The sequence below is a fragment of the Typopeltis vanoorti genome, chromosome 4 (genome assembly GCF_054136105.1).
Source record: "Typopeltis vanoorti isolate ZY-2024b chromosome 4, IOZ_Tvanoo_1.0, whole genome shotgun sequence".
Taxonomy (NCBI): Eukaryota; Metazoa; Arthropoda; class Arachnida; order Uropygi; family Thelyphonidae; genus Typopeltis; species Typopeltis vanoorti.
Genome location: NC_143552.1, coordinates 18,009,111 through 18,023,477, shown reverse-complemented (window position 1 = coordinate 18,023,477; position 14,367 = coordinate 18,009,111). Strand labels below are relative to the sequence as shown.

At 36.2% G+C, this 14,367-nt stretch overlaps 1 protein-coding gene across 1 annotated transcript in view; it reads left to right on the top strand.

Moving 5' to 3' along the window:
- Positions 1–14,367, top strand: part of LOC150107134 (protein Skeletor, isoforms B/C-like) — a 248,695-nt gene that overhangs the window by 100,889 nt on the left and 133,439 nt on the right. The window contains exon 7 of the mRNA XM_090391017.1: positions 7,833–8,007. Coding sequence (XP_090247143.1) covers positions 7,833–8,007 — 175 coding nt within the window. The remainder of the gene's footprint in view (positions 1–7,832; positions 8,008–14,367) is intronic.

Sequence of the window (14,367 nt, the reverse complement as noted above, 5' to 3'; positions counted from 1 at the left end):
ACTAAATACGATACATGCTAAACAAAACTTAAACTAGTTGAAAGGTCCTCAAAATTAAATAAGCTAAACTAACACACAAGATAAGGTTCACAGTGCGTATTTCTCATCAGATGATATATAACAAAATTTCAACTTGCCCATATCCCAATTACTTAATACAAATAAGTAGATTTAGTCTCACTTCCTCCTTAATTAACTTCAATATAATTCATTGACCTAAAATGAATAATAATGCTTGAAACTTTACACTTCTAATGCTAAAGATCTTTGTTAAAGGAATAGGTGTTAAAGTCCTGAATTCTGCTTTAACGAGTCTGATTTACAAATTTTACACACAATTGCTCACTCTGGCTTCAGGATATTATACAATAAAACATAAACTCTACTTTACCAGCTTGACGAATTCAATTAGATGATATTTCTCATTCTGTTCCTTTATACTTTCTTCTGATCGCTTCCTTGTCTTGGCCAGTCGATAATTCTTCGGACACGTGCTTCTTTCTAACTTTATGCTCAGGAACCCATAAGACGGAAATGTGTGCTTGTTGCTACTTGAAACCTTGCTGTTCACTGTTCATCTCGCCGAATGGAATACTATGCTTGGACAAGCCTGCTACTTAACCACATCTTCGCCACTGAATATCACTTACTCGTTCCTGTCACATCGAAGCAACTACCCAAGGAAACCGCAGGGGACAGCCAACACTCAAAACCTGAACGAGTTGAAAAATAATCGCCAAAAAGAAGCCAAAAAAGCCTCGAACTAGCGTCGCTAAGACTTTTATAGGCTCTGAGTCTGTTCTCCCTATTGCGTCATTGATTTTGCAAACGCCATCCAAATTTTGCACATCACACCTTCTCTTCTCATTGCGTCTTCATGAGGTTAGTTTACATGTGCCTTCAGTTTGTATCACAATCGCTCATGGTCATGTTATTAATCCGATTACAATTGTTTACTCTAAACTTTGACCTTCTTGTCACAAAGCCGCCTTTACAATACCTTACGTTCTTGTCGTTATTTAAGGGCCATTTACAATCTTATACATAAAATTTTTACATGAAAAGACTATTAATACTATATGTACAAAGATTCAACTATTATCCATTTACAAGTCTTTTTTTTTTTTTTTTTTTTTCCGGAAGATGTTGCATCTCAGTTAAATCTCGAATAAAACACTGAAAGACAATTGAAGTGTTTATTTCAGATTTAACTGCTCAGGACATGGACTGGTTATTACTAACACCATGTTCCAACATAAAAATGTGCACAAATTCACATGGAGAGAAGAGGCAAGGAATAAGAAAAGTCTCATTGACTATGTTATTTGTTGATAGTGATGTTTTCTCCTTGGTGCAGGACCTCAGAGTATACAGAGGATTTGAAATTGGAAGTGATCACTATTTAGTCTTGAGCAGGATAAAATTGAATTTCATATTGAAAAGAATAACGTGTAAGAAAGTTTTAAAGCGAATAAAAGTTGAGCAGCTCTCAGATGTGAACTGTAGACTAAAATACACAAAGATTTTTTTTTGAAGAAAAAATGAAAGAGTTTCAGAACAGGAACCAAACCTTGGAGATTCAGTGGGAAGCCTTGAAGAAAGTCCTGATTGATTCAGCTAGAGAGGCATGTGGTGAAGTTGTCTGCAAGGATAGAAAAATTAGAACTCCATGATGGACACAGGAAGTTAAAGAGGCAGCGAAGGAAAAGAAAAAAGCATATCAAAAGTTCCTGGCAAATAAGTCAGCTTGTGCTCTTAGAGAATATAGAGACAAATGCAAGAATGCTAAACACTGTGTATAAAGGTCTTACAGTGCAGCCATTGTAAGACCTTTATACCACCATATTTCAGCATTTCTGGTCGAATATCATCTACTCCTGCCATCTTTTCACATTTCAGGCTTTTGATGGCTTTTTCTACTTCAAGTATGGATACGTATTACTGACTGTATGCCTGTTGAGTGTTTTTTACCAGTGTGCTGTCATCACTGCTTGTTTCATTTAGCAGTTTTTCAAAGTAATTACTCCATACTTCAAGGATATCTTTTTCTCCTGTTTTCATGACACCTTTATAATCTCTAACTCCTTTTACAGTACTCTTTCCTCCATTCCTAAGCTTCTTCAACAACCTCCAGAATATTTTGCCACCTTCTTGATATTTATTTCCTATATTCTTGCCAAAGTCCTCCCATGACTTTTTTTTTAGCTAGTATGTAAACTAGCTAAAAAATACACCTTTATAATCTCTAACTCCTTTTACAGTACTCTTTCCTCCATTCCTAAGCTTCTTCTACAACCTCCAGAATATTTTGCCACCTTCTTGATAGTTATTTCCTATATTCTTGCCAAAGTCTTCCCATGACTTTTTTTTAGCTAGTTTACATACTAGCTAAAAAAAAGTCATGGGAGGACTTTGGCAAGAATATAGGAAATAAATATCAAGAAGGTGGCAAAATATTCTGGAGGTTGTTGAAGAAGAGGAATGGAGGAAAGAGTACTGTAAAAGGAGTTAGAGATTATAAAGGCGTCATGAAAACAGGAGAAAAAGGTATCCTTGAAGTATGGAGTAATTACTTTGAAAAACTGCTAAATGAAACAAGCAGTGATGACAGCACACTGGTAAAAACACTCAACAGGCATACAATCATTAATACTTATCCATACTTGAAGTAGAAAAAGCCATCAAAAGCCTGAAATGTGGAAAGATGGCAGGAGCAGATATTTGACCAGAAATGCTGAAATATGGGTATAAAGGTCTTACAGTGGCTGCACTGCATAGTTCAGAAGGCGTGGACAGAGGAACGAATTCTCGATGATTGGAGTAGAGCTCTCATAGTACCCATATATAAATAGGAAAATAAAACTGAATTTGAGAATTACAGAGGTATTTCCCTACTGAGTGTTCCTGGTAAGATTTATGTAATTATACTTGAGAAACAGTTGAGAAGAATTGTGGAAGAAAAGCTTGGTGAAGAACAAGCTGGATTCAGGCCAAATAGAGGCTGTCAGGATCAGATCTTCACTTTACGACAAATAGATGAAAATTCATGGGAATATAACAAAGATCTGTATTTAAGTTTTGTCGAACTAGAAAAGGCATATGACAAGGTGCCAAGGGAGAAGCTATTCAATATGCTACAGTCATATGGTGTCAATGGGACATTATATTAAGTAATACTTAGTCTTTATTTGAGTTGTAAGTCAGCAGTTAGAACTGAAGGAAGTACAGCAAGATGGTGTAAAGTTAAATCTGATGTCAGACAAGGATGTACATTATCCCCTCTGTTATTCATTATCTATATGGATCACATTATGAAGAAAAGTGATATTAAACCTGATATCAAAATTGGAGATGTTAATCTCAGCTCTTTGCTTTATGTCGGTGATGTTATACTTCTAAATAAATCTGCTACAAGTCTGCAAGATTCCCTGACTAAATTGAGTAACTGTTGTAATGGATATGGTATGAAGATCAGCAATGGAAGGACAAAGATGGTGAACATAGGTAGAATCGTTGAAAATGTCAGCTGTGTTGTTAACAGAGAACCTGTGGAACAAGTAAAACATTTTAGCTACTTAGGCATGATTTTTACTGAAGATGGTAAATTAAATATGGAAATAGACAATAGAATTCACATAGCTGGTATGGTAGGAAGTCAACTGAATAAATGTGTATAGAATAAGAGAGAAATTAGTTGGAACACTAAATTAGCTGTATACAAGACAGTGTTCAAACCAGTTTTAACTTATGGATCTAAGAGCTGTGTCACAAGTAAAACAACTGACCAAAGACTAGAGACCGCAGATATGAGAATCCTGAGAAAGATTAGAGGCATGAACTGATGGCATCAATGGCAATATCCATATTAAAAACGAGGATATTAGGAAAGAACTTGACATTGTCAGCATTCAGGAATGTGTTAACAGAGCTAATCTCAGGTGGTATGGTCACTTAAACAGAATGGGCGAGGAAAGATTAGCAAAACAAGTGTTCTCTGCCAGGCTAGCAGGAAAATGACTCAGACGAAGACCAAGATATAGGTGGATTGATATGGTACAAAGTGCCTTAGACGATAGAAATATAAGATCTGATAATGTTGGAGTCTTGACAAGTAACAGACTGATTTGGAGGAAAATTGTAGATAGGAAGTTAGTAATGATGTAAGTTTTTCATGTAGTACTATCACATCCTGTATACCCCTTGATATGTACATGGCAGGAATTTGATGATGACAATGTAAATGCTACCACAAGTGCATTATTTTATACTGATCGAAGAATCTTTCTTCAGGCACTTAGAGCTAGTATATCCAATCGCAAATCCGATACTAGTTCTATCAGATAAGGAGACTCCATCTAGATGTTCACTTATGTTAGATCATAAGCCACATTGGGATCAAAGGAAATGAAACAGCTGATGCTTTCATCTGCCTACATAGATTATAGTGGCAAACATTAACATCCAGCCTCATGAAATAGTGTGAGAATAACCAAAAGGCTATACTTGATTATGCCTGTGATTAAACTGTAGCAGTCTAATCTGCACAGAGTTCACACAGAAAAAGTTTTCTTGTCCAGCTTCTCATAAGTCATAGTCATCTTACATACTCCTTCCTGCTAAGGGATAATGACATACTTTTTGTGAGTTTGTTGTGCATTAACAGTCATATACATTTTAATTAAAATGTCTTGATTTTGTCAAAGAGATTTTTTTAACATTATTCCTGACTCTATTTTTTTTTTGTATATACTTTTATCTTGACTTTATAAGTTATGCCATTTTAATAATTGTATAAACCATAATTTTATATAATTTTTTAACCATTGTCATGTCATATTATAGGAAAAGTTCTGATGTGCTAGTGAAAAAAAAAAGAAGAAAAATGTCAAATAATATCACTACATTCTTTTCTGTATGAATCAGTGATGAATGTTTTCTTCAGAGATTGCCACTAAATCTTCATATTTTGTTTCTTGTTTTCGAACTCTTTTTTTTTCCTTGAATGTTTGCATATTTGAGTCTACCATTCATTTCTGAAAGCTGCCCAACTGTGATTCTTTTTCTTTTAAAAAAAATTCTTGAAAAGTTTTCTTTCCGCATGATATTCAGTTTCATCCTACTCAGAACTAAATAGTGATTACTTCCTGTTTCAAATCTGCCATATACTCTTGTGACAAAACCAACATAACTGATGGTGTTGCTGTTGACAGTAACACCGTCAGTGAGGTTTTTCTTGTGTCTTCTCCATATAAATTAGCACATCTCTTTATGTTAGAACATGCTATTAGTAATGAATATTCCATGTCCTGAATTAGTGTTCGATTACTAATTAGTAATAATAATTAGCATTCCAACAAGTACTAATTATTAGCTTTGTCCTTCTCTCCAAATAGTCCCAAAATATTTTTATATGTCTGGTATTAATTGTTTGCTCTCTTGTTGCAATGACCAAATTTTTCATTGTTATCCTTTCTCTAATGATTTGAAAAATTTCACCACTTCTGCCTTATAACCTTCTGTGGGATCATAGACACAAATGTCTTGTCTGATTTCTTATTTTGATGTTTGCCCACATCTCTGCACTTGATATTGCCTAATTGTCAAGATTATCCTCATGTTCAGAGTCCTCATGTCCCATAGCTGCTTCATCCTTTCCTTGATCATTTATGTCCTGAATATAGCATTTTGTATTTATTACTTAGAAGAATCTTTCCTGTTTTTGTCTTCATTTCAATAATACCAATTATGTTAATGCAGTATTTCTCTAATTCATCCACTGGTTCCACTTCTTTTCCATTGATACTTCTTGTATTTTTGGTATCCATCTTGAATTGTATGATGATTAGGTGGAGTTTGTTCCAATAGATAAGTTTTCACTCCTCGTGCTGGTTCCCTGACAAAAACAGCAGGATATTGTTTAATCTAGTCATCATGAGTTTTTATCTTTTTGTACTATCGTTTTCTTTCTGGTTTATGCCAATACAATATATAATTTATTCTGGTAAATCCCACATTGTCAATCCAGCCTTGGTCCTTCAATGTCCAAGTAGATTCTTATTACTGGATATGCCATGGGAAGGTGAGGATTAGACAACATTAGTTCAGAAGCTCAGTTGGTTCTCTACATTCTTTAAAAGTCTATATGGTGGTCTCCTTCTAGTTATGTAACTTTATTCCTTATGGCATAGTGTAATGACTTATTCTACTTTTAACAAATTTGATGATTTCATCTTGAAAAATGGATGCATTGATCTATTCAGCAATTCATGTAACTTGGTCTGTGAATGTTCAGTACAAAAGTTGCTTCACCTGTGATCTAGAATGTAACATTGCAAAGAATAATTGAATCATTCAATTATTCTTTGAAATTCTATAAAAGTTTCAAGATAAAAATTTATCTTGAACTTTTATAGGTAGATTTTTTTTTTCATGATATAACATGAAGATTGGGGATGTAAACTCTATGATAGAGGAAGAGGATCTACCCCCCCCCCCCAAAAAAAAAACTGTAATAATTTATGGATGATCCCTAATCATTAAATTCAAAGATATTCAATCAATTCTATCTACAAAAGGTCACAATAAACCTAGTAGTGCATTAGTACTGTGGATGAGCTAAGGATTTTTCTCTATTTTTATGAATTTTATATATATATATATATATATATAAATCATCATCATCAAATTCCTGACATGTACCCTCAAGGGGTGTACAGGATATGATAGTACTACATGAAAAACTTACATCATTAATAACTTCCTATCTACAATTTTCCTCCAAATCAATCTGCTACCTGTCAAGACTCCAACATTATCAGATCTTATATTTCTGTCTTCTAAGGCTCTTTTTTTTAGTGCATCAATCCACCTATATCTTGTTCTCCTTTTGGGTCTTTTTTCCTGCCAACCTAGCAGAGACCACTTGTTTTGCTAATCTTTCCTCTCCAATTCTGTTTTTTAAGACCATACCACCTGAAATTAACTCTGCTAACACATTCTTGAATGCTGACAATGCCAAGTTCTTTCCTAATATCCTCATTTTTAATATGATATTGCCATTGATGCCATCTGTTCATGCCCATAATCTTTCATTATCATTGTCTTGTTATTGCTGGCCTTCACATCATGTCTATTATAAGAGTTATTCAATTTATTTAGGGAATCTTGCAAACTTGTAGCAGATTTATTTAGAAGTATAACATTATCTGCATAAAGCAGCCTCTCTGCTTTATGCGGATGATGTTATAAGAAACACTGCTTTAGAGGTTCAAACATGAGCAACTTCAGTTTCTGATAAGCAGGAAAGGTGGTCTCACACTTGGTAACAAAATTCATCTCCCACCTAAAGATAATCATAAACGTCCCTACTCATGACTGGATTTTAATCCACATCCTGTTGGTCAGAGAGCAGATGCACTAACATTTTAAGCTACTCTGATAGTTATCGTAAATTGAGCCCTGCATTTTATTTGCCTCTTGTGTGTTCTTTAATTTGCATTCCATTATTAAGCACCAGTTAGGTAATTTAAACTACTGTAATTGCTTCATTAACATGTGCAAGTACAAAGAGACTTTGCATTAAGAGAAAATTAATTATAATATACACTTATAAGTGTTAAAAAAAACAAAATAATGTACACTCCCTTTGAAGTTATGTTTAACAACACAAATTAAATATATCGAGCCTTATGTATAAATCGTTTACTGTTAAGTAAGATATTAATTCTCATTGCACAAAATATAATCTCATGATATAAATTATATTATTCCAGTCAAATTATGAATGACATTTATAGACTGAAACTGTGTGACACTTCTTTAACATCTTATAGTATTAATGAACTAAGTCATTACCATGGAGAAGATATAATACTCCAACTTCCAGGAGAAATGAGTATTGTTGATATTGACTGGATCTCTGTTTGGAGTAAAACAAATGAAGAAAGTTATGGTTCTGTACTGATTCCTGATGGACTCAATGTACCCCCTTCTTTATTGATTGTAATAGTAAGTATTTTTATCTTTTATTTCACTGTCTTTTATTTAATGAATGAATTTAAACGGTCACTTACTAAATTTTACTTTGCCTGGATACTTGGGTTATTTTTTCTGCAAAACAGGCAAATTGCCAGAGAACATATACAATTAATAGACTTATATATAGTCTCATAGCTTTAGTTGTTTAAGCTGTAATTCCAACTTGCAAGATATATTGAATGCAAATAAGTATTATCATAACCATATATTCTCTAAATTTTTCTTTGTCATGCTTTGTAATATCCAGATCTACTGCTTGAATATATCAAACATACATATTGTATAATTCTATATGCGTGAAGGTTTTACCAAAACTATCAGCATTTATAGGCTAATTAAAATTTTTAGAGTGAGAACATGTCTTGGAGAAAGTGGTTAGAGCCAGAATTGGATTGAAAGTGATAAATTTAAGGGAGAAACAGCAGGTTTTGTAAAAGAATAACCTGCCGTAGTAATCTGCTCACATATCGCAGTTGATGCTTTCTGTAGCAAACACCACTATAACAGACTCGCCCATTATAACAAGCTACTGAAAAGTCCCAACTGAAACCCTACAGGTACAGTGTTGTTATTATTATTATGTGACACCTCCAGGGAGTCCAAAGTCTCATTGAGGGAAGGCACCTGCTCTGCAACTCTGTCTCTCCATCATTCAATTCACCAACCACTTCAAACTACAACTATCATCATCATCATCTACACAAACGCCATCTACCACCCACCACCACTAGTATTTTCACAGACGATCATAAATATCCATGCCCACATTGGCACTTGAACCCACAGCCTTTTGGCTGGAGAGCAGCTATGCTAACCACTCAGCCAACCAGGCCAGCATGTTATACTAAAAGAAATTCATTATAACCAGCTATCTGCTATAACAAACCATTCCGGGAGGCCCAACCAGTTTGCTGTAGTGAGACTGTGTAATAAAATTATATGAAGGCATTGGCTCTGTGGTAATAGTACTTTACTTTCCAGATATAATCAGATATAGTATCGCATTGATTAAGTTTGCATTATTACTAGCTTCCTGTTGACCTTACAAATTGCTATTTGTCATATTTTCATTAGTGAAATTGGACATTCTGGTATCAAACACCTCTTTCTCTCAAACTATTTAAGTGACCATACCACCTTAGATTTGCTCACCTCACCAAATTTAGAATGCTAATAATATCAAGTTCCCTTATAATATCTTCATTGTTAATATCATTCTGCCATCAAAGGCCCCTCCATGTGAAGTACCTGTTCATGGTGGTACCAGCCCTTTTCATTCTTCCTCGTTCTCTTTGCTTTTCTTCCTGTTCTTTGCTCTACTTCTCCTGAGCCATTTTGCTATCCTGTCTTCTAGTATCATCACTGGGATCCAATGCCTTTCCCCCCCATGTTTTTCACGCAGTGCGACCCATGGGTACCTGGAAAAGGGGGAGGGAATCCTGGTGGTCTTGAACTACTTTAGTCTCTGCTTTGGCAAGATGACTGGTCTGGGATGGCTTGGCCAGGATCAGTTAGCTAGTGGGCTTGCTGCAAGGGTCAAGGGTGTTGCAGTAAGCCTTCTTCCCCATGGCCCTGGCATTCTGCTCCTGAGCACAGTCATTGCTTGCTAGTCAGTGGGGAGCTCTGGCACTGAACTAAATTCCTCCTGAGAATGAATACTTCTTCATTCTCTTGTTTATCAGGGGCTCTCGACAAGTCCCAGCCAAGTTCAGAAACCATATTATCATCAACAGAGAACCAAAGTAAGAAACAAAAAAAATCAGAAGCTGCAATAAATACACCACTGTTCTTAATATTACATTCAGCCGGTGAATGTCCAATTGGAAAAAATGTCCCTCTTCTTCATCCAGAATAATTCGGAAGGTTTGGCAGGATCTTCAAAAGTTGTAAAGAAACTGCATTCAGAAAATATTCTTATTGAAGTAGCTACAATAGCACAATCAGAAAAATTACTTCGTGCAACATCTATCGGAGGAATACCGGTCACAGTCACCTTGCACAAAACTTTAAACTTTTCTAGAGGTGAGTAGAAAAGTATTGAGTAGGACTTCATTGATGTTTCTGATGTATATTTTCCAAACTCAAGATCAAGGAATGACAGCCATATGAAGAATCCTGATACATAGGGATGGGTATCTGGTTCCCACTGCATTCAGCATCCCAGGCCATCCATCCTGCTAAAGCAGAGACCTAAATAGTGCAAGACTACCAGGATTTCCCTTTCCAAATGTCCATGGGTTGCACTGCATGGCAAGTATGGGGAAAGCATTGGATCTCACTCCATCTGCATTCAGGAGATATTCTTATTGAAGCAGCTACGATAGCAATCAGAAAAATTACTCCATGCAACATCTGTCAGAGGAATACCTATCACAGTCACCTTGCACAAAACTTTAAACTTTTCTAGAAGCGTAATATCAGAGTAGGACCTCCTTGATGATTTTGATGTAGATATGTTCCAAACTCAAGATCAAGGAATGACAGCCACAAGAAGAATCAGAATCCTGAAACTTAGGAATGGGCATCTGGTTCCCACCAGAAACATCATGCCTGTCATGGCTTGGCCATCTATGCCTGGTATGGCAGTTCAAAACACAAGAAAGGTCTTAAGAGCAAAATACCAAAATGCTCTGCTTGTGAGGGGGAAACCACCAGGCATACTCACAAGCATGCCAAAGGTGGAAGGAAGAAAAGGAGATGAAAGTTAAAAACAGAACAATGCATCGCATATTAGGAGGCAAAGAGGCAATATATCACAACAGTAGCAACAGCATCTGCTAAACCCGCTTACGCTCAGAAAGCAATGGTAAAGTGTCATTAGGGACATTGACAAGGATGACAGTCCCACCTTCTTACAACTAGATCCCTGAAAGATGTGACTTGCTTGCTATCTCCTTTGAGTGAATCAAAGGGAAAAATCATTATGGACTCACTCCTGAATATATGCCTAAAAGGGTCCCACTACACACAAATCCTCTTATTATAAAAAGTAATGGAACGTGCACCATAGAGGATCAAAGATATACCTCCAGACCCTTTATTAGATGGCCCATCAACATATAGCACGGATACCTCTGTTCTCCCTCAGGAAGATAACACAATTACTATGCCAATTGCCCTTGAGGGTGTGCAATTTGACAAAGTTTTGGATATTTTTCCAGAATTATTTATTTATTGAAAAAAGAGCCAAAAGGGTTCACTTCAGGGATGCGAAATTATTCAAATTAAGTGGATATTGAATCCAACATTATTTCAAAGCCGAATAGAGAAACTACAAGAGCTTCATGCCGAATATAGAAACTATAAACATTTCGCTGGATCCAAGCGTAAGCAAACCTTTCATGACAGGGGCAACTCGTAGTAAAGATGGAGTAAGCTCTGATCAGTATCCTTAGTATTTCCCATAATGTAAAACATCTCTTAGCGGACATGTATGATGTTATACATTATACGGGGGTCACTGCCCAGACCGGTTTTGACCTTTGTTGAGGTCTCGTCAATGGGAGCCAGACCCAGATGTAAATACTCAGGTTGAAGTGATGCAGAACTTATACTTTATCATATGAGTTGCTAAAAAAGGTGTCGCATCACAAAAGGCACCAAGAATTACTGAAAAAAAGAGCCACTTATTCAAATTAAGTGGATATTGAATCCAACATTATTTCAAAGCCGAATAGAGAAACTACAAGAGTTCCGTGCCGAACATAGAAACTATAAAAGTTTCGGCTGAAGCTTTTGTTTATCTACTCTATACTATAAAATGATAAGCTGAAATTGGAAACAGATGTAGGCTGTAACGTTTTGTGAAGTTATTTGAAACGTTTTGAAACTCGGGGGTTACCCTGAGTGTAGAGTCATCGGAATTCAAGGAGAAAATATTTTATTACTGGGGGCTCCACCCCCTGGGTGCCATAGGCATCAGGGGGTGGAGCCCCCTAGTAATAAAATATTTTTCCAGAAGAAAAAAAAGAAATGATGAATACTGGCCATCTCCCAAAAAAGAAAAAATCCAAGACTAATGGAAACATTCTTCCTACAATGGAAGTATTGTGGATTCTGACAAAACATGGATGACATTAAGGCTCTCTTGAAGAAGTATGAAGCATATTGGTTCATACTTCTGAACATACCTAAACCCAAGTGATGATCTGACTGTCACCATTATTTATAAGGACAAGACAAGGGATGGACCTGCCCATGGTGGGGTCACCATCCTTGTGGGCAACCATGCTCCCTTCCAACAAATCCATATTAACACCAATGTAGAAGCAGTTACCATAAGATTTTTGGTCAGAAAGAGAAATATAAGAACAGTGTGCTGCATCTACCTCCTTCCAGCAGCAGATATTTCTCAAGATGACTTTGAAATCATTACCATCCTCTTTACTTTTAATGGGGGGGGGTTAAATGGACATAACACTCCATGGGGTACTGGCCAGACAAACATTACAGGAAGAGTTGTTGAGCATATGCTCAATAACAACAATCTCTTCCTCTTAAACATAGGAAGTGACATCTTCTTCCATATGCCTTCCTGAACATTCACTGCCATCAACTTAATTAACTGCTTGAACTTCTTTTCCTGACTATTTGAGTTTGAAACTGATGACAACCTATTTGGGAGTGATCACTTTCATGTGATATCCACTTTTCTACATGGACACCCATGTACTACATCACAGATATCATGGTGGAAAAATTTAGCAAGCTGAATGGTCCACCTCTTTTTCAATAGCAGATTTTGATTCTGCAACAGTCAGTTCATCTCCTATCAGTGAAGCATGTAACAGAATGTATTATAGCAGCAACCACAACTGCAATTCCTAAAGCATCTAGTTGGTTCCTATGTTTTCCTAAGCCATGGTGGAATGATGATTGCATGGCAGTCAAATAAACCTGGAAGAAAGCTTGCAGTATTTTCTGCAGGTACCCCACAACAACAAACTTAATTGCTTTCAAGTGTGTATGGGCTTGAGCTAGGTACATCCACTGCCAGAGCCAGAAGGAATCCTGGATCCAATTTACTTCTTCTATATCAACAATCACCAACAACAAAGAAGTAAGGAGGAAGAAAACAGAAAATGAAAGGTAATATACCACCCACTGGCTCTCTATCCTTGAGCACAATAGTTGAACAGTTTCTGATCCAGCAATGATTGCTGATACACTCAGGGAGACTTTTTCAAAAATATTGGTAATACCTTCTCATCCTCCTCTGAGTTCTTTGCCCAGAAAAAAAAGCAAAGCAGAAAATAACAAATCCAGTTTTCTTCAGACTTCACAGAAAAATACAGTAGGCCATTGACCAGAGTGGAACATAAAGTTGCTTTGCTTAAATGTTGTTGTTCAACTGTTGTTGGAATTGATAATATCCTTTACATGATGGTAAAACATCTGTCAACATCGGGCATGGGTCAACTGTTGCACCTTTATAACAGAATTTTCTGTAAGAGCATATTTCCAGATACCTGGCAAAAGTGATTATAATTGTGTTTCCTAAGCTGGGAAAGGATACGGAATTCCCAAATAACTACTGTCCAATTGTTCTGACTATGTGCAAGATTCTGGAAAAAAAATGATTAACTCTCATCTTTTATGATTTCTGGAGAGAAATAACTTTTTTCTCAAGAACACAATCTGGCTTCCAAAAATATCACTCTACTACTGATCATCTTGTCTGGCTGGAGATATCCATTAGAGATGCCTTCCTAAAATAAAAGCATCTAGTATCGGTTTTTTTTTTTTTTTTTTTTTTTCCCCCGATATGGAAAAAAGCATATGACACTGGTGGAGTTCTGGAATACTGAAAGATTTATATCATTTCAGACTTAAGAGGGAATCTCCCTCTTTTCATCAAAACGTTTTATCCAACTGAATCTTCCAATTCAGGGTGGGTTCCAATTATAGGGACTGCCCTCTTCCATCCCTATAACCAAGAAGAGGGAGCCCCACAAGGTTCTGTTCAAGTGTTGCACTTTTTTTACAATCAAGGTCAACTTGATGATAGAACAACTTCCTCCAATAGTAAGTAATGCCTTATATGTTGATGACCTTACCATCTTCTGTCATTCCTGTCATATGAGAGTCATAGACACTGCAGCAAGCCATTGACCATCTCTTAAAATGGACACTTTCAAATGGGTTTAGGTTTTCACAGCAAAAGGCAGTTTGTGGGTATTTCTGCCAGGCATGGTCTTCATCCAGACCCAGATCTCCGACTAGGACAATCACTAATCCGAGTTGCACCACAAAATTTATTAATACCTTGTATAAAGAAGTATTTATTAATGTATAGATATCCTATTTTTTACATATATTTTATTTATTGCT